Source organism: Dipodomys merriami, unplaced genomic scaffold, assembly GCF_024711535.1.
Source record: "Dipodomys merriami isolate MVZ:Mamm:240054 unplaced genomic scaffold, mDipMer1.0.p SCAF_16, whole genome shotgun sequence".
Lineage (NCBI taxonomy): Eukaryota > Metazoa > Chordata > Mammalia > Rodentia > Heteromyidae > Dipodomys > Dipodomys merriami.
The window spans coordinates 15897501-15919042 of NW_027202937.1; the positions used below are offsets into that span (position 1 = coordinate 15897501).

At 41.5% G+C, this 21542-nt stretch overlaps 1 protein-coding gene across 6 annotated transcripts in view; it reads left to right on the plus strand.

Moving 5' to 3' along the window:
* The window catches only part of Ripor2 (RHO family interacting cell polarization regulator 2), a 180307-nt gene that overhangs the window by 129415 nt on the left and 29350 nt on the right, over nucleotides 1-21542 (plus strand). For 5 of the 6 annotated variants that reach the window (XM_070024447.1, XM_070024443.1, XM_070024446.1 and 2 more), the window contains exons 5-12: nucleotides 109-132; nucleotides 1965-2018; nucleotides 5239-5388; nucleotides 7130-7193; nucleotides 15098-15141; nucleotides 16472-16597; nucleotides 16777-16925; nucleotides 18469-18598. In XM_070024447.1, the coding sequence (XP_069880548.1) occupies nucleotides 109-132; nucleotides 1965-2018; nucleotides 5239-5388; nucleotides 7130-7193; nucleotides 15098-15141; nucleotides 16472-16597; nucleotides 16777-16925; nucleotides 18469-18598 (741 nt within the window). Of the gene's footprint in view, nucleotides 1-108; nucleotides 133-1964; nucleotides 2019-5238; nucleotides 5389-7129; nucleotides 7194-15097; nucleotides 15142-16471; nucleotides 16598-16776; nucleotides 16926-18468; nucleotides 18599-19006; nucleotides 19157-21542 lie in introns of all 6 variants that reach the window. The other variant, XM_070024448.1, reaches the window with a different exon arrangement.

A 21542-nucleotide genomic window follows, 5' to 3' on the forward strand; every position in this document is an offset into this window, starting at 1 on the left:
GGAGTAATCATTATTTAAGAGTAGAAGGCAGATTCAGCTACTGTATTAATACTGATAGCATTTTTGAGGAAAACATGTTTTAATTGATGTACTTCTCTTTGATTTTAGGGTGTGTTGTATGACCTAGATAAGGTAAGTTATCATTCTGTGTTGGGATGTTGTTAAAAAATAAAACTGCAGGGCTGGGAAGGTAGCTCAGTGGTAGAGCGCTTGCCTTGCATGCCTGAGGCCCTGGGTTCGATTCCTCAGCACCACATAAGCAAAAAGAAAAAAGCCAGAAGTGGCACTGGGGCTCAAGTGGTAGAGTGCTAGCCTTGAGCTGAAGAGCTGTGGGACAGTGCCCAGGCCCAGAGTTCAGGCCCCACGACCGGACCCAAAAAATAAATAAATAAATAAACAAATCTGCCTTTTGTGTAGATGTTAATGAAATCCTCTTTGGGATAGTAAAGTCTCAGAGAAGGCAACACTGCTGGCTCTTGCCTGTCATCTTAGCTACTCAGGAGGCTGAGATCTGAGGATCATGGTTCAAAGCCATCCCAGGCAGAAAAGCACATGAGATTTTTGTTTTTTTTAATCTTCAGTTACTTAGCAGAAAGCCAGGAGTGGAACTATGGCTCAAGTGGTAGGGTGGCAGTCGAGAACAGAAAAGTCTAAGCAAGAGCCCAAGGCCCTGAGTTTAAGCCCCAGTATTGGCACGCACGCACGCACGCGCGCACACACACACACTTAGAGAACAGGTATTTTCTAATCTTGGAAAAAAAATCACAATTTTGTCTGATAATGATGAATATGTGCAATGATATATATATATTCAATGAAGTGTTTAAGTTCAAGTCCAGAAAAATGCTTCTAGATTATAGTGTTTCTCAGTATTTATACAGATTTGAAAACGTCCCAAATGTTTGAAGCCGTTTATTTAAGCTATCTTTAAATATTAGCTACATTATATTTTTTAATCATATTTAAGTTGACTTTGATGGGAAAATATCACATTTATATCAGTGCCATTCAAAGCATAAAATTTTCAGCTAAACTTGTTTTCATGTAATATTTATATTCTTACCAACAAAACTTTTGTAGACTGACTGCGACATTCTTTCTTTCTTTTTGGTTGTATATTAGGGCTGCTCTCTTGCCACACCTTGCTGTGTACACAATAATTTCAATGCTGAATCATAGTGTACTCTTTTTGAAGATATTTTAAAGGGCAATTATGTCATAACAATATTTATAAAGCAGAGATGGCATATGTGCAACTATGATTCTCTGTGAACATGCATGGGCAACTACCTGCCACTCGGCCAGTAGCAATTACAAAATGCACCCCCATTTCAGAGACACTAAAATGTGAAAAAGGCCCCTTTAGAGCAAATAAAACAGATTATGATAAAACTGGGTGCTGGTGTCTCATGCCTCTAATCCTAATGACTTAGAGGCAGAAATCATAGTTTGAAGCCAGCCCAGCATTAATAACTGCTAGATTCCACCTCAAAAATCTAGGCTAGAGGCATGACAAGTAATAGGGTACCAGCTTAGTACAGCAAACTGAGCAGGTGTTCAAACTCAAGTTCAAACCCAAGTTCAAACCATAAAAAGATAGTAGTGCCATAAAAAGATATTTGTGTGTGTGTGTGTGTGTGTGTGTGCGCATGTGTGTGTGTAATATTGTGAAGAAATAATACTTCCCTGCTGGAAATCCAATTCAATCCACTAGGTTGGACTCCTTTACAGGTAAACACAGGATTATAATTCATCTCTCAGAATATTGGATATTTTGAAAAATAGTTTCCAAATTGATATTCGAGCATCTCTGAAATAGCAACAAAAAATGGTAGGAAAGGAGAAAATATTTAGTGTCTCCTGGTACTTTTGCCTATGAGATAATAAAAAAATATTATCACAGATCTCAGTCAGTTGAACTGTGTATGGCTGTACTTTTCTTAACCATCTTCTTTTAATTCCAGCAAATTAAAACAATTGAACGATACATGAGACGCCTGGAGTTTCACATTAGTAAGGTAACTGAAGTTCCTGATGTCTTTGCTTGTTTTGTAGCCCTCAGTAATGGATCAATATACCTTTGGCCAGAGTATAGCATCCAGTCTATGGAGACTTTCTTATCCAATTGACTCCTAAGCTGATTAGCAGTTATGGCCTTCAATAGGCAGCATAGATGCAGGGAAAATAAGAATATAAAGCCCAATAAGCTAACTCAGTTTGGGCTCTACTTCAGTTCTGTAGTCATTTCCTAAGTGCTTCCTTACAGCGGGCATGATGTGTCCTAGAGGGTTTGCATTCTCAGTGTAGTGCAATTAGAGATAAGATGGAAGCACACTATCTACAACAAAGCTGCTTCCTCCACTAATTTTACTCTCTTATGTCTCAGGAACTTCTTTTTTTTTTTTTTTTTTCGGTCCTGGGGCTTGAACTCTGGGTCTGGGCACTCACTGTCCCTCAGCTCTTCAGCTCAAGGTGAATGCTCTACCACTTGAGTCACAGCGCCACTTCCGGTTTTCTAGTCGTTTATTGGAGATAACAGTCTCCTGGAATTTCTTGCCCAGGCTGGTTTTGAACCATGATCCTCAGATCTCAGCCTCCTGAGTAGCTAGGATTACAGGTGTGAGCCACCAGCACCCAGCTCAGAAACTTCTGGATGCAGACCTTTTAATTACTTAAAGATTGTTGGTTATTCATGTGCTTTCCCTAGATCTTTCTTGGGTTCATGGTTCCTTCCACTCTTTCTTATATGGAAGATGACATTCCACATATCCTTTCTTGAATTCTGTAAATGTTTAACTGCTGGTCCAACTTGTCTGAGATCTATAGTACTATCCACCCTTTGTTCTGGGCACAATCAGGAATTATCAGTCTAAGGCAGAGAAGTTTTCCCTTTGGGAAAGCCATTGGCAGTACCCTTTCTATCCATACCCATGCACCTCTCTTCAAAGTAATAGGATTGAAGGTTTTAGTAGATCTTGCTTAGTACATATATACATATATATGTATATAAGTATGTATATTTCTAATGTGTGCATGCATGTATATATATATATATATATATGTATGTATATATAAGTACTTTTGTATTCTCACTTTGAAAAATGTTTGTTACTGAGGCAAACCTAAAATTGGCTTTATCTCTGCCACACTGAACAAATAACATCTGGACATTCACTGGTAACTCACACCTGTAATCCTAGCTAAGGAAGCTTGAGGCTCAAGGTTCAAAGCCAGCCTGGGGTCTGTGAGGCCCTTATTTCCAATTAACCACCGAAAACCAGAAGTAGTACTGTGGCTCAAAGTGGTAGAATACTATCCTTGAGCAAAAGAGCTCAAGGACAGCACCCAGGCCCCAAGTTCAAGCCCCACAACTGGAGGAAAAAAACAAAAACAAAAACGCCTGTAAGAAGGTATTGTGGAAAAGGTATGAACACTAAATGTTAAGTTTCATCAGAAGAATCTACAATGTTCATCTAAAATTTTAGATTCCTAGCCTAGCCCTGACTTAACAACTCAGTGTCTCAGTGTGGGGCTGCACTTCAGCATTTTAACAAGCTCACTTAGTTTTAAGTACAGAAAACACTTATCAAAAGATCTTATTGACAGATCTGCCCACTTTTCAGTCTCATCTCTCCCTCTTCACTAGAGATAGATCTATTGACCAGGAAGAATAAAGATTATTTTTTTCAGAATGTAGGCATTCCCCTCAGCAAAACTGAACTAAATAGCAACAAAGTATTATTCTCTTGAACCAAGTGAATAATTTTTGGTCTCAACCTTTCACATTGTAAACACCACTGACCTATTTATGGAGGAAGCAATTGTAACATTTATATTCCAGCTAGTAGTAGGAATAATTTTTAATGGGTGGCTAAAATTTTGCCTGAAGTGCCAAAGGGAGAATCTAGTCTGAAATCTAAGGTCTTCCGCTCTTCACCTTCAGAGGATCAAACACAATGGCTGCCTACCTACATATCTTGCCCTCTTCTAGATCAAATGGAAGCCTTTTTTGAAAGAACAAAGTTAATACGAAAATAAAAATTCAGATAGTTCTAGATAGGAACCTGCCTTTCCAAAGTAATGGGTTTCATTTGCTTTTGCCAATGGCTGGATCATATGGTCCTTTTTTTAATCTACCGAAATTCCTGTAGCTAATGGCTCTTGGTTTAGTGCGTGCATAACTGAAGACAACGTAATTCTATAGAGATAAACATCAGGCGGAATAAATTTAGGACAAGGTTTTCCAATCTCAGCCCTCCTGGTACATTAGAGGAATTCTTTGTTGTGGGTGCTGTCCTCAGCATTAAAAGATACACACCCACAGCCTTGCTTTTACTCAATATATGCTGTTAGGTCATTGAAGTTCAAGGATCAATTTAGACTGAAAATCATTGCCTTAGAAGTGTTACATGATTATCAGATTTATGTAATGTATAAAACCAATAGTCATCTGAAACAGCATATCATTATTTAGAAACATAGATTTAGAGAGGTAGCCAAGTTAACGTTTCTTTTCTTTTTTCAGTTTATTTTTAAAATTATGATATGATTTATACACAGGAATTTACAGGCATATGATCCTAGCTCAGTGGGAGGAGGATTATGATCCAAGGCCAGCTAGGGCAAAAATGTAAGACTCTATCTGAGAGTAGTAGAACTGGGGAAGGGGGTGTGGCTTGAGTGGAAAGGCCCTGAGTTCTAACCCCATAATACCAAAAAAATTGATTTTGTTTTCAATGCATAGTCCCAAGTTCTTTTTTAAAAATCACTGAATCTAGATGTGTAAATATCACCTTGGGACAATACCTCTTAAAAACAAAGTGATGTTAACCTTAAATACTATAAAATTTACACCTAAGTATAAAACTATAACTTCTTCCAGTGTTTGTTCCATATATAGAAGATTCTGGTCTTTCTTGTCTTATTCCCTCAGTCCACTATAGATGAACAAATCAACCCAAGTCATTTTAAACAACTACAACAATAGCCTCAAAGAGGGGGGGAGAGATTTTCATTTTGTACAATTTGGAAACGGGATCAGAATAAAATGCGTTTTTGAGACAGGAAATAGATGACAGTGGTGAAAATAGAAATGATTAGTCTTTCAAGTGAATAATGCTTCTACAAGATCCTCCTTGCAGAGGACAAAAAAGTGCCTTTAGCAGATACCAATGATCTGACTTCTTCCAAGCATGACAGATATTTAAATCTTTGTGTTTCCTGTTTTGATTCTGGCAGGTAGATGAACTCTATGAAGCTTATTGTATCCAACGACGCCTCCAAGATGGTGCCAGCAAAATGAAGCAAGCCTTTGCCACTTCCCCTGCCAGCAAGGCTGCCCGAGAGAGCTTGTCAGAGATCAATCGGAGCTACAAAGAATACACAGAGGTACCAACTGCTGACCTGCTTAGATTCGAGACCCCCCACACCACCACCCTGGGGCTGATTTGATTCATGGGCCACTGCTGAAAACAAAACAAGGAGAACAGCAACTCACAACCTCATTCCACTCTCTAGAGAGATAAGCTTTATTGTTAGCCTAAAAATAAAGAAATAAATCATGCAGGCAAGACCATCAGTAGAACTGTTTAAATAAAATTAGACATAGTGCCCTAAGATTTGTCATTTAACTGCACTTTCAAATAATCTCTAGCCTCATCTAGTTTTATTCCTGAAGGTTGAACAGACCCTGTGGGTAAGATGGCTGTTCCTGCTGTCAGTGTTGGATATCAGAAACCATCCTGCTTACAGTTTTATACGTGTGTGTGTGTGTGTGTGTGTGTGAGAGAGAGAGAGAGAGAGAGAGAGAGAGAGAGAGAGAGAGAGAGAGAGAGAGGACTATTTTTTTTTATCTTAAAGGAGATGAGATAAAGAACCAGGAACTGAAGTCTGTTTTTCTGGTTTTTAATGGTCTATGAGGCCTAAGTATCTGACACAAAGATCTTCACTCCTCCTGGAGTCAGCTATTAACAGTGCCTTTGATGAAGAGACTAAATTATTAAAGCCCGACTTCTCACTATCCTTCAGTCTTTATTCAGAGATCAGATGTCATGAATGAAGTCACTTGCTTGATGAGGGTATGTTGGACAATTCCTAGGATTATTTTGTGTGCCTAGCAAGTGCCAGGCTTGGAGTTTAACAATAAATAATAAATTTGCAATAAACAAATAATAAATAAATGTAATTAAAAAATATAGAACATCATACACAGATTATATAGATTACCCAGTTGGTAACATGTCCTCCACATTCACTTTTCTCTGTCTCATGTACTCAGTTTTTTTCTTCTGCCACTTGACCATAAATAATAGACATCATGATATTTTACCTCATAAGAATTTTAGCATGCATCTTTGCTTTGTTCATTTTTGATGACAAGTAAAAAATGCATGTGTTATATAATGCTTTGAAATAAGTCTGCATTCTACAGTGGCTCATGCAGGCTCTTTAACATATAGTATAGATTTCTTCAGAGTAGCCTACATATGTATGCATCATCAGCTCACACACACACACATAGCCCTGTACAGCTAAGAAAATTAACAGTCAGCAGGTGACTTATCCGTTTTCAAGTTTTCCCTATTTGATGAAATACTGCTTTTTAAATTTTCAGGTTACTTGTTTATCTTGCCAACGATGGCATGATCAAATGTTGGTTCTCATACCTGTTTAGTCTCTTTCCCTAGAATTTCCTCCCATGATTCTGCCTTTGTTGGAGGGTCTAGATCAGATCTTAGAGAATATCCTACATTTGGGGTTTGTCAGAATGCTTTTAGTATCTCATAACTTGTTCATATTTGTCCTAACACATCCTGTAGCCTCAAACAAGAATGTCAAGAATGTCTCAAAGGCTGGATGGGGGAGAAAGGGGTGACAGTAAGCAAGACCCGTTGTACTCACAAACTGACATCTTGAATTGAAACTCCTTCGCACAACTAGTTATAGATAATAAACATATGGACAGATGAATGAATGAATGTCTCAAAGCCTTTGCTGGGCAACTCATTGGGAACACCTAAGTGTCTCCTATAGCTTAAGTAATGGTTGCTTTTCTGTGGATGGGTGATATGTTTTGAGTTGCTATGTGAAGAAAAGCTAGCTCTAATGCCATGGCCTCTGCTCTTCCCAGAATATGTGCACCATTGAAGCGGAGCTCGAGAATCTACTGGGAGAATTCTCCATCAAGATGAAAGGTAATCTTTCTCTGCTGAGAGCTCTCAAGTTTGAGAGTACCTGCTATTTTGATTTTCCTTACCAAGACAGTACCACCCCCGTCTCAGGCCTCCTTACTTCTGTTCATGTATTGATGCCTCTCATTTTGAGTCGTGCCTTTTCATTTAAAAGTATATGTTATGACACAATCTCAAACATACACCAAAGTAAAGAGAACATTACGGCGAGCCCTCATAAATCCATCACCGAGATTTAATAATTAGCAAAGTCTTGCTGTGTTTGCTTCATCTGTTTACTTTTGATTTCTCTTTGATGAAAAGAAGGCTTTGATGAAACAAGCACCCAAATATGTCAATCAGCCTGCCCTGCATACCTCTGTGTGCATCCTTTAAGGAATAGGGCCAACTTCTTATATAACCTCAGGCCTGTCACCAACTTACAAAATGAGCAAGCCTTTGGTGAGTAACCGATTTTATTATCAAATTTCTCCAGTTGCCTCAAAAATGCCCTGTGCAGTTGCTTTGCCTAAATGAGGCTACAAAGCCCTTGCATTATAATTACTTGTTATGCATACCTTTTAGGTTTCCTTTCATCTCAGATAAGCCCTAGTCTCCCAGTTTTCCTACCAGTTGACTTGTTCTGGAAAGCCCTGCTGTGCAGCACACTTCTCATATGCTCGTATCTGTTGGCTTTTTTTGTACTGTCATTTAAATTATTCATTTACACCCCCACTACCAACATTGATTCTTGGTGTTAAACCCAAAGAGGACTGACCTTGTGGTGTTTATTCCAGAAAGTTCCAATCTAGAAGCATCGTTGATTTAAACAGCATCTCAGGACAAAAAGGAAGTCTGGCTTCAGACAACAGAGTTTGGCTCTGGTGTGGTCAGTTGCAGCTCTGTGTCTAGGTATGGCTGTCAAATACGCAGCCACTTTGGCAAACCCATTCCTTTCCCAACTTTGGGCTCTTGGAAGCTGAGAGGGCCATTCTTTTTCTGAGCCAGTATAGCGGCGTGATCCCTGAGTTGCTAATGGAGAGTTAATCGCATTCTTTTCTCTGTTCTGCAATTAAGGGAGTAAAGAAGGGAGACTTTTTTTTTTAAGGGCTCAACAGGAGATCTTCATTTGTAGATGAGTCATCTCACTGGGGAGGGAAATGACTGTAAGAACTGTGCCTCACCCAGGAGAACCTCTAAGTTTACCTGGAACAAAATCAACCTCACCCTGGGCAGCCAAGGGATCTAATAATGAATGAGATCTGAGTTTGTTGTCAGTGTTAAACCTCAGCCCTTTCCTACTGAGTGTGAACCTTTCTAGTTTTTTAGGTGACTCTTTTCAGTCCCCACCACCACCACCACTTGACTCAGTGGTTCAAAATCAATCAGGCTGCTTTCCTCCCAGGAAGCCTTAGTCTAGAGAGCCAGGGTGGGCCCATAGAATAGTTTTTTGGGGGTTTGTAAACGTTCAGTATGATACTTTGGCAGCTTGGTTCTGGAAAGCCATTGTCTTGGGGCACTACACATGCACACTAGCACAGTCTTAGAGCCAACGAGAAAGGCACACATCATTGTGAAGTACGTTGCATGCTCCTCCTCCCCCCCATTTCTTTTCTTTCCTTCTTTCTTCTTTCTTCTTTCATTCTTTCCTTTCCTTCCCTTCCTTCCTTCCTTTCTTTCTTCCTTCCTTCCTTCCTTTCTTTCTTTCTTTCTTTCTTCCTTCCTTCCTTCCTTTCTTTCTTTCTTTCTTTCTTTCCTTCTTTCTTTCTTTCTTTCTTTCCTTTTTTTTGGCCAGCCCTGGGGCTTAAACTCAGGGCCTGGGCACTGTCCCTGAGCTTCTTTCGCTCAAAGCTAACACTACCACTTGAGCCACAGAGCCATTTCTGGCTTTTTCTGGGCTTCATGCATGCTAGGCAAGCACTCTACCACTAACCCACATTCCCAGCCCCTCCTCCCCCCATTTCCGATGATCACTATTACATGATTTTTTGGTGAGAGGCAGAAGTTCTCTATTTTAGAGACGGGAAATGGGAACCCAGAGAGGTTACGTGATTTCTCAGAAGTAATACGGTAAGGTGGCGTCACACTTGAAACTCATTTCCAGGACTCTTGATTCCTAATGCATTCTCACCCTCCACCCTACAGTATGAGGAAGTTCTAGCAGCCAAGCAGATACTATTAACCAGAGCTCATGATCTCTCCTAGGGGAGGTGTCCTTCAGTCTAGCACACAGGTACCCCAGAAGAAAGGCAAAGTAAAGATACCTCCCACTTCCCCAATCAACCTCAGGCCTGGTAGTGAGTGAGGGAATGAGACTGGAACCCTGCCATCCTGGGGGTGGGGGAGGGTAATCTGACCACCCAGCTCCTGAATGTGTTTGGTACCAATGAGATATCCAGGTGGACTGTGGGAGTCTCTGTTGACCTATCTCTCCCTTTTTTTGTACATCTTGCTTGCCTCACCTTCTTCCTTAACTTCCACTTGAACTCCAGGAGTCTCCCAGACCTGAAATGAATTTTTCTCCTTTTCCATTGGTAGACTTCTGTCAGCTCCACTTTCCTAATCTAGCTTAAGAACTCAGACACTCCATCTGTGAAGCCCTTTGAAGAGCAGTACCCCCTTGGAATTCTCTTCTCCTTCCAGAAAAGGGATTGCTCTTGTGCTGCCAAGATAGCCCTCTTGTGCTGCTTTCTCCTCTGTTCTCGATTCTGATAAAACAAAAAAAGTACCCCCAACACTCTGTTTCATAACATCCTTGAACCTGGCATCCTTTAGCTTCCTGTCACCACACCCATCCACACTTCCCTTTTGGCCCCTCCCCCAACACATAACTGACAGCCCGGCCAGGAAGGTGATTGGGTGGGAGGGGGTAGGAGGAAGGGAGATGGATAGAGAGTGGAGCAAGCACTTCCTGAGCAGCTGCTCCTGGCTAGTCACTGGGTGCTTCCTTCTCAATGGTCCCTGCCTCATTCCCCACTGGAGAAAGTGGAAGTATGGATGAGTGCCTTCTAATTCCATGGCTTGGATAACCAAATGGACTAGTAAATAACTAGAATCCTGAGTAGACAAAGGAGACGAGGTTGGAAGCTGATGTGGAAGGCGGGGGAGGGGTATGTCAAGAGTCGGAAGCCAGTCTGGATTATATTATATAGAAAGACTCCATCTTGGAAAGAAGGGATGGAGGGAGAGAAAGTAGGCAAGACAGAAAGGAAATGCCATTCACCAGAGTGAGGCTGGAGAGGAGGAAGGTTGTCCCAATGGAATTCTTAGAACCAGGAGGACTGGAATACCATTCACCAAAGAGTAGAAATTAGGCTGGGAATGTGGCTGCGTAGCATGTATGAAGCCCTGGGTTTGATTATTCCTCAGTACCACAGAAACAGAAAAACCCAGAAGTGGCACTGTGGCTCAAGTGGTAGAGTGTTAGCCTTGAGCAAAAGAAGCTCAGGGACAATGCCCAGGCCCTGAGTTCAAGGGCCAGGACTGCTGGGGGGGGGGGGGGGGGAAGGGGGCAAGAGTAGAAATAATGTCCCCAAATGACAAATTAGTGTGCCTCAAATGCTTGAGAGAAGAGCTGTGGAAAGTTTTTTGAAGCTAGATTGTGAAAAGCCATGAGTGCTGCTCAGCTAAAAAGAACTCTAGATGCATATCAGTGAACCAAGAAGGCCTCAAACTCTTGACCCCTCTGCCTCAGCCCACACTCTAACCGTTAAGAAACACAGACTCTTAGAGGAAATTGATTTTTCCTCTTGATTATTACTCCAAGTAATGTGTGTGTGAGTGCATCCAAAAGGCAGAGCTAGGCCCTCCCAGCTTTTCAAGCAACTCAGGCCATTGGAATGCACAAGGAAAGCTGAATTACTATGCCTGGTCAATAAATCAATAAGGCCTGCAATAGGATGACTGTTGGCTGCTTTTTCCTTAGAGTAGGAAGTGTTGACTCTTGGGAGGAAAACTAACGATAGAAGTGGAAAACAAAATGGTGGAAAGCATTCTTCTGGTAGAATGGCTTCTGGCAAAGGAAGCCCAAGTCGTAGTTGCATGGTGTAGCCCTGAGCCCTGCAGTTCAGGCTTTGGAAAAGCTATTGCATCAATAATATGTGAGCAGATTTAAACATCCGAAAAAGAACTATAGGTACAAAGGTTCCCTACCCCCCAACCTGCCACCTCCCCATGTTTATTCCTGGGAAATTACCCCTGCCATAATTTTTGAGGAGCCATAACAAATACTTCTTAGACAGTGTAATAGTAATAACCAAATTGCTAAGAAAACATTCAGCTTGGGCCAACTGTGCAAATGCCAACCAACCACAGAGCAGCGTTTGAAAGAAACCAGCCAGGCCTCAAGGACAGGTGATAACTACCCCTGGCCCACTGGCATTGCTAAGTGTATTGCCAGTACCATGAGCACTGTCACAGCAGAGCTTTTAGAAGCACCAGGCCAGAACTACTTTCTCTGATGATTGCCATTTTGTTGCCTGATTGCTTTTGTTACCTTATTAACATAAATCTATTACATACCCTGAATGGGAATTCAGATATTGCTGCTTTAGAAACAAAATTCCTGGCAATTTAGAAAAGAGCGACAACCTTCAAAGCATTTTCCTCTTTACTCAATACCAGGCCAGGTTTCTGTTGTAGTTGTACAGGAAACAGGCTATGGTAGTAATCGTAAACTGATTTGCAGGGTTTTTTTTTTTAAGTACTTGGGAGTTTATTAGAAGTAGTGTGTCAAGCTCTGGATTTGTAAAAGCCAGCCACTTAAGCTTTCTTTCCGAAGTATTTTTTAAAGAAAAAATTCCTCAGGATTATTAGTGAAGATAGATTTAATTTGGCTCATCAGTAAGTTCTTTTTTAAGTGGCTTGTTTAGGTTCTAATTGTTAGTGAAAGCTGTTCTTTAATGGGTTCAGTGTGGAAAGCATGCAAACTGGTGCCTTGCTGCCATCTACTGACACTAGATGATAACAACAGGTTCTTTTACAAGACTGGGTCTTGGAGTTTTAGCATAGTGGTACTAAGGCAGGTGGGATCACATTTGTTCATGTAAGTTTCACTATTAGGACTTGGGTTATATAGTGCAGTAGTAGAGACTTGCTTAGTATGTGCAAGAGCCTGGATTCAAACGCCACCATTTCAAAAGTTAAAAAAAATCATCTCATAACTTAATAGGACTATTCATAGATGGTAAAACTAATTATGTGAAACTCTCATTATCTTTACATGGGTAATATTATTTAATTTAAAAACTATTACTTGAAGGTTACAAATAGCATCTTGAAAAGGCTAGAGAGCCAAATGATTTAGTTCATCTTCCAGATGTCTACGTGTGAAGGAATAAGGCTCAAAGAGCTGTTTTTTGTGCCAGCTAATCAGAATTATTTCCTCTACAAGCTGCATGTGTAACATTATTGGTTAAATAGGGAAGCATTATGTGTCTTCTTGGATCTCCACTGTCACATTTTAAAAGTAGTGCCTTGTTTTTAAAACATTTAGAAATATACCCCAACACTAAACTCTTAAGTGCCTGCTCCAACCAGGGCTAAATTTTGTTTAAATGGTTACAAGCATCCAATCAGCATTTTATGTGTGTTTCTGCTGCCTGCCAGTGTGTTAGAATCTTATATTTTTTCTCTTTTTTAATCATAAAATAATCAAATGATCTTTTCTAAAAATAAAAACTTAGTTTTCTCTATAATTTTGTCCTATTAGAGATAATTATTTTTTATCAGTTGGGCATATTTTTCTATAATTATTCCTATGAATATGTTGATATATAGTTGAAGTCATATATGCCTTTATTTTGCTCACAATTCTATTACACTGGTGCCAGTCCTGGGACTTGAACTAGGGTCTGACTGCTGTCCCCAAGCTTTCTGTGCCCAAGGTTTGACAACCGTTCTACTCCCTTAGCCACAGCTTTTTGGTGCTTCATTGGAGATAAGAGTCTCACAGTCTTTCCTACCTAGTCTGGCTTTAAAAACTGTATCCTTCAACCTCCTGAATAGCTTGGGTTGCAAGCATGAGAGCCTCCATCGCTGGGCTGTACTGAATGTGTAATTGTAATTTTAGTCATAAAATTGTATTGCTTTTCATTAGAAAGTTAAATGATAAAGATTTTTGCCCTTGTTTGTATTTATTAGTTTTGAATCGGGTCTCACTTTTTGTTTGGCCAGCCTGGATTATGATCCCCTATTTATATTTCCTAGTTTAGCAAATGACATGTTTATGCCACCATGCCCAGCTTTTTCTGTTGAGATAAAGTTTTGAAAATTTTTCTTTGCCCAGGTTGCCCTCAAAACACGATCCTCCTGAGCTCTCCCTTCCAAATAACTAGAATTATAAGTGCGAGCCATAGTGCCATTTTTTCCTTATTTAAAAACAAAACAAAAAAAAAAGTTAAGCCGGATACAGGGGCTCACCCCTGTAATCCTAGCTACTCAGGAGGCTGAAATCTGAGCATTGTGGTTTAAAGCCAGCCTAGGCAGGAAAGTCTGTGAGGTTCTTATCTCCAACAAACTACTCAGAAAAAGGGAAGTAGGGTCGAGTGCTAGCCTTGAGCTGAAGAGCTCCAGGACAGTGCCCAGGCCCAGAGTTCAAGACACAACTGACAAAAAAAAAAAAAAAAAAAAAAACTTGAATTCCTTGATTAAAATTTGTGCGCTCCCTATAAATGTAAAAAGCTTCACTTTATAATTGTTACAGCAACTAGCCCCTAGAGCAGCAAACAGCTGGTTAAAGTGAACCTTAGCTTTCTGATAAGCTTCTGGGAGCTGACTGCTTGCATTCCTGATGTACCTGGCTCTATCTTCCCACACCATTACTCATGCTTGACATATAGAAAGCAAGCATTTGAGAAATGCTAACAGCCAGGCATTGTGGTACATGCCTGTAATTTCAGCATTCAGGAGGCCAAAGACAGGACGATCGGGAGTTCCAAGTCAGCCCCTTTTTTTGTTGTTGTTTTGTTTATTTGTGCCAGGACCTGGCACTGCATTGGCTTTTTCTACTGAAGGCTGGCACTCCACCAGTTGAGCCACAACTCCACTTTTGACTTTTTGCTAGTTAAATGGAGATAAAAGCCTCATGGACTTTCCTGACACGGCTGTTGTTTTTTTTTTTTTGGGGGGGGGGTCCGGTTGGGGGCCTGGGCGCTGTCCCTCAGCTCTTCAGCTCAAGGCTAGCTCTACCACTTGAGCCACAGCGCCACTTCCGGCTTTTTTCTTTTTGCTTATGTGGTGCTGAGGAATTGAACCCAGGGCCTCTGGCATGCAAGGCAAGCGCTCTACCACTGAGCCACCTTCCCAGCCCCACAGCTGGTTTTAAACCACAAGCCTCAGATCTGTCTCCTGAGTAGCTAGGGATTCTAGAAATGAGCACCTGACTCCTGGCTTTGATTTTATTTACTTCATTACTACTATTGTGTCAGTAAGAATCCATTTCCAGCAGTTTCATTGCCTAGAAGATACAGGCATCATCATGCTGAAGAAATGCTATTGAGTGTATCCAGGAGAGGCAACAGGAGCCGTTGTATGGAATCTTAACTACGGGGTGCCTAGAAACTATACCTTATAGGACTGAAACAAAAGCAGAGACCATTTCATTTTCCTGGAAATATGTTAGTAAATGAATGACTGCATCTTTCTGATCCTGTAATCTGCCAATATTACATAGAGCTCAAGCCCCCATACTACACAGAGCTCAAGCTCGCAGTCTCCCCTGCCCAGAAACAGCCACCCTGCAAGGAGTGTGGCTGTCTAAGCTTGATGGGTGGAATGCCCCCAAAAGCTGTTATCCACAGATGGGGCCCTGCAAAAAAATGGTACCTGAAATTTCTCCACAGAGTACTTCAGTTATTTAAATGTGCTAATTTAGGTTTCTAAAGAGGGGTAATGTGCTCTGTACTTCTAACCTAATTGCTTATTTACAGGTCTGGCTGGCTTTGCTCGCCTCTGTCCTGGAGATCAATATGAAGTAAGTCATGTGTTTGTCTTGGTGTTGGGCTTGAGGACTTAGAGGGCAGTGGTGCTTATTTTGTCCAAATTGCATTTGTTCTCTGAGTCATTTTAAGCCAAGTTTGGAGATTGATACAAGACTTCCCCATATACTCTTCCAATACAATCACCACTTTGTAAATATTATATTGTATCTACTGTCTTTTTTTTTTTTTTGTCGATTGTGGGGCTTGAACTCTGGGCCTGGGTGCTGCCCCTGCTCTCTTCAGCTCAAGGCAAGCGCTCTACTGCTTGAGCCACAGCGCCACTTCCAGTTTTCTAGTGGTTTTTATTGGAGATAAGAGTCTCACGGACTTTCCTGCCTGGGCTGGCTTTGAACCACAATCCTTACATCTCAGCCTCCTGAGTAGCTAGGATTACAGGCATGAGCCACCGGCGCCCGGCTCTGCTGTCTTATGATTATGACTATCATAGAACTATTATTCTACTAAGCCATTTCACAGTAACATGTAGACATTCTGATCTTTCATCTCTTAAGTTCTGCCAACTTAGAAGGGCAGTCTTTGATGTGAGCATTGCACAATTTTCAACACAACCAATTTAACCCTGGCACTTTGGCTGATTCACAATTTTGCCATATTTTGCCATGTGACCTCCCTCCCCCCAAACTGTCCTTTCTAACAGTTCTTCTTTCTGATCCAAAGTTCAAATCCATGATCATGATTGATCCTAAATCCTACGCCTAAAGAGTAATAACAGAGATCTGCATTTTTTTAAAGTGTATTCAAAATTTTAAAAAAAAAAGCCTTTCATTTCTTCCCTTTGTAATTTCATCCATCCCCTTTCATAATGATTAAGACCATCTGGACAAGGGGAGACTGTATACCTTGTCCCCAGTGTTTGTAGGTTCGAAGTCCTTATCTAGTTGTCTCCCTTACACAGGGGGAGATACCTTTATGTTTTGCTGCTGACTGCTAAATAGATGGCTTCTTGGCTCACTAAGGGAGTTGGAATCTGTGGAGAATAAGTCCCAATCCATAGCTGTTCTATTAGGGTAGAACTAACTAGAGAAAGCATTGCTCACCAGTGTATGGAAGGGCACCCTGTGGGGGCCTTTGTTCTGCTGAAGAACCCTGCCACACCCTCTGTGCTTACTACTCCCATCCTGAAAGTCACTTCCCCACCCATTAGCTCCTCTTAAGAGCCCAGATGCAGGGAATGGAGGATGAGGGCAATGGGAAAGGAGGAGCACCATCTACTTACTGTCTTCCCGCTTTGATCTTGGTACTTGGGGTTGGGAGAGGGAGCACAGTGTGGAACCTGAGGGCCCTCTGATGTCTTCCCCCCAGATTTTCATGAAGTATGGCCGGCAGAGGTGGAAACTGAAAGGCAAAATAGAAGTCAATGGCAAACAGAGTTGGGATGGAGAAGAAACTGTCTTCCTGCCCTTGGTGGTTGGGTTCATTTCTATCAAGGTACTGTATTGTCTGGGGGTTGTGATTGGATGATACAAGGGTGGGAACCTTTTCCCCCATAATTCTGCCACTGCTGGGCTTTTGAAATAGCCACCTGTGATTTCACATGTGCTTCTGAAAGAAGTAAGGGGAAGGGACGGATACAAAGTCCCCTTTTTCTCTTCTTGCTCCCACCACAGGTCACAGAGCTCAAAGGATTAGCCACTCACATCCTGGTAGGCAGTGTGACCTGTGAAACCAAAGAGCTGTTTGCAGCCCGCCCTCAGGTGGTGGCTGTGGACATCAACGACCTGGGCACCATCAAACTGAATCTGGAAATCACCTGGTAGTAAGTTGCCCTGTTCAAGTTCATCATGTGGAAATGCATGTGATTGGCTAGTGCTATTCAGAGCTGGTGTATGAATGAGCCATCAACATAAGCAGAGAGCAGTCAGCTCAGTGGACTCGGGACCTGTTGCCTTAGGATCTCAGGCCCTGGAGTTTGTGCAGCTGTTTGAGAAGCCTGGCTAGCATCACTACTCTGCTGTTCGACTTCCTATTTTTAATTAGTTTATTCTCCATTCCTCCCTATCTCTCTATTTAACTATCTCTGAAGCTAGGTACCAGCATCTCAATCTGGACTCCCAGCTACTCCGGAGATTAAGGGCTGAGGGATCACAATTCATAGACCAACCTGACAGAATGTTTGCTAGATTCCATCTTCAAAATAACCAGCACAAAGCAGGGTGGAAGGTGTGGTTCAAGTAGTAAGAATACCTGCCTAGTAAGGATGAAATCCTGAGTTCAAACGGCAGTACTGCAAAAAAAAAAAAAAAATGTTCCTCAAGTAAACCAGTTTGAAAGAAAAATCTGACCAATAATGAGACAGTCTAACTTCAGAAGATTCCACTTCTCATTATGGTGTTTTCATTGCCTATCAGTTACCTCATATACTTCACATAAAATGTCACATCAGACATTTTATATAGTTCCTATATGCCTGTTTATTAAAATAGAGGATATACAAAGGGCAAAAGAAGTTGGTCACTGGTGGCTTCATAATAATCCTAGATTCTCAGGAAGCAGAGATACGAGAATCATGGTTTAAAGCCATCCTGGGCAGACAAATCCATGAGATTTTTATCTCCAATAAACCAGAAAAAAAAAAGAAAAGAAAAGAAAAAAAGCTGGAGCTGGTGATACATGGCTCAAATGGTAGATCACCAGACTTGAGCAGCAAAAAAAATCCGAACTGGAGTATAAGGCTCTGAGTTCAAGCCCCAGTTACCAGCACGCACATACATACACAAAATCTCCCAAAGGGTGAATGAAGTTCCTAAAAGCTCAAAAAGTTGCCAGGCACTGGTTACCCCTGTAACCCTAGCTACTGAGAAGGTTGAGATCTGAGGATCACGGTTCAAAACGAGGGCTGGAAACTCCATGAGACTATCGCCAATGAATCACCCAAAACCTGAAAGAGGAGCTATGATGCAAAGTGGTAGAGTGCTAGCCTTGAGCAGTCAGGCCCTAAGTTCAAGCCCTAGAACCAACCAAAAGAAAACATTATTATGTACCTTTCCAGCATCTCATGATGTTGGAGCAAGCACAAATACGTTTAGTTTCTAATATTCATGTGGAAGAACAACATATAGATAAACTGTGTTTAAATTAGTATTAGTCTATGGTCTCAGGTAGGTAGATACAGTCTTCCGTTCATCTTTTCTTTTTTTCTTGATTTATTTTCTGACAAAATAATTTGGCCCCAACCAAACAGCCCCATTTCCGGTTGTTTGGGTTAATTGTAACATAAAGAGATGATTTCTTGGCTTTCAGCCTGATGCTTATAAATGGCTTTAACAGACATGCCTAGCTGAGGACCTATTGTTTTGCAGTCCCTTTGATGTGGAGGACACCACGCCTTCCTCAGGTACTGGGAACAAGACAGCTGCTCTCCAAAGGCGGATGTCCATGTACAGCCAGGGCACCCCGGAAACACCCACCTCCAAAGATCACTCTTTCTTTGTAAGTTCAGTGTGATCCCTGCAGTAACTATGTTGAGTCTGAGCCATGGCTCACACCCAGTATTTGAAATGCCTACCAGCGGAGTTGGGGATTCTCAAGAATTCCTAACCATCTCATGTGTAAACTCACCCTGACCCAGTGGTATCTAAGAAAACCACATTCCCAGCTGCAGCTGGCCCCCATGCACTGGGGCCATGAGCCTTTCTGTCCTTCCTTCTCCCCTCACCCCTGCTGTACCTATGGCTGGATTGTGGCATGTAGACTTTTCTGAATGTTCTCTAAGATGAGTCTTTTGACATAATGGATCTAAATAATGGCCGCCTTGTTGTCCATCAGAAAGGCTAGCTAATGAAACCTGGTAACCTGGTACTTTCCACTAACCCCCCCATCTTGCCTTGACTTCTGAAGAGATGGTTACTTCCTTCACCAGACAGGCCCGTGCGGCTGTCTGTCTTGAGTGCCTTGAGAGACACTTTCTTTGCCAAGCTGCATCGCAGCCGCTCTGTCAGTGACCTGCCCTCCCTCAGCCTGAACCCCAAGGCCCTGCTAGAGTTCTATGTGAGTGTGGCCTGCCTGGGTGTGTCGTGCTCCACTTCCGGTGGAAGGGGGTGGGGAGGAGGGCTGTGCATGCATCCTTCAGCATGTCTTGTTTTGTCTCTCTGTAACGGTGACAGCTGTCCTGTCCTAGGGGTGGGGAAACTTGGCCATGCATGCAACTTGGTTGTTCTTCGTGTCCCATCATCCCTGTTTTTGTGCTGTGATTTTTTTTTTCCTCTTTCCACTGTGGCAAAGGTATCCATGGTAACAAGATTCTCATTTTTTTTTAAACAACAATTATTAAGATCACGGGGGGGGGGGGGGTGTTATTTCAGAAGGTAACTGGCTTACCATTTGTTGGGAGCCAAAAGAGTCCTGTGGGTCGGGACACCATTGAGCCCAGATTCCCAAAAAATGGCAATCAGAAAGATTTTAACTCGGTTTTGTCAGGGCTGTTTTTAAAGAGGCTAAAAAGGTTGTAAGTCATAGTTTATTGCATCATTTGTTAATTCTATTATGCTTTCACCAAATCCTTTAATTCATAGAAATACAGTAGATTTCAATAGAATTACACACATTTACACATACATATATAGAGTTTAGTGCTCTTCACAAACATATAAAAGTCATCTTTAGCTGGGCACCAGTAGTTCACACCTATAATCCTAGCTACTTAGGAGGTTGAGATCTGAGAATTGCAGTTTGAAACCAGCTCAGGTGAAGAAGTCCATGAGATTCTTATCTCTAATTAACCACCAAAAAGCCAGGAGTGGAGATGTGGCTCAAGTGGTAGAGCACTAGCTTTAAGCACAAAAGCTCAGGGACAATGCCTAGGCCCTAGATCAAGCCCTAATACCATCACAGATAAATAAATAAATAAATAACCATTAGTTTGATGCTATTTATAGTTAGTCCTGTTATTTACAGTGAATTGGTTCCAGAATCATCTCAGATACCAGAGTTCATAGATGCTTAAGTCCCTTATGTAAAATGTCACAGTAATTGTATATAACCCAAGCACATCCTCCTATTATAGTTGAAATCATCTCTAAACTACTGAAAATACCTGACCCATAATAAACACTGTTAGTAGTTGTTACACTATATTGTTTAAGGAATAATGACAAGAAGGAAGTCTGTACATGTTAGGTACAGACTGATTCCTCCATATTTTCTATCCATGGTTATTTAAATCTGCAGATGTGGAACCCACAGATATAAAGGGTTGATTGTACTTCAAAAATATAATCTGAGCTAGGTGCTGGTGGCTTATGCCTGTAATCCTAACTATTCAGGAGGCTAAGATATGAGGATTGCAGTTCGAAGCCAGCAGAGGCTTACCTCAAATGACAGAAAAAGTGGTGCTGTGACTCAATTTATAGAGTACTAGCCTTGACCAAAAGGAGCTCAGGGACAACATTTAGGCCCAGAGTTCAGGCCCTAAGACTGGCAAAATAAATGATACAATTCAATACAATAAAATCTGGTCTGAATACCAGTGTCTTACACCTGGAACCCTAGCTACTTAGGATGCTGAGACCTGAGGATGGAGGTTCAAAGCCTGCCTGGGCAGAAAAGCCTATGAGACTACATTTCCAGTTAACCAGCAAAAAGCCAGCTGGAGACATGGCTCATGTGGCCAAGTACCAACCCTGAGCAAACAAGCCACACAAGCATAAAGCTCTAAGTTCAAGTCCTATTTACCAGTTTAAAAAAAAAAAAAAAAACTGGAACTGGGCACGCCTGTAATCCTAGCTACTCAGGAAGCTGAGATCTGAGGATCAAGGTGCAAAGCCAGCCCAGGCAGTAAAAGTACAAGATTCTTATCTCCAATAAAACCAGAAGTGGTGCTGTGGCTCAAGTTGTAGAGTACTTGCCTTGAGCTGAAGAGCTCAGGGACAGCACCTAGGCCCAGAGTCCAAGCCCCACAACCAACCAAAAAAAAAAAAAAAAAAAATGGAATGCAGGAAAAATTAGCAATTTTGAAAGGGTTAATTTCAAATAAACAGAAAATATTTCCATAGAGCAACATTTGGCATTTAGACACTACATACAGACTACAATAAAAGGAAATCTGAGTTATAAATTGCAGCCCTGAGCTGGGAATGTGGCTTGCTAGTATGCATGAAGCCCTGGGTTCATTCCTTAGTACCACATACACAGAAAAAGCCAGAAGTGGTGCTGTGGCTCAAGTGGTAGAGTGCTAGCCTTGAGCAACAGAGGCTCAGGGACAGTGCCCAAGCCCTGAGTTCAAGCCCCATGACTGGCACAAAAAAAGAAAGAAATTGTAGCCCTGGCATAAACAACTTATCTTGGTTACCTGGATATTTCTTTTCTTCCTTCCTTTCTTTTTTTTTTTTCCTGTGCATTAAACCCAGTCTTGCACATGCTAGGCATGCATTCTACC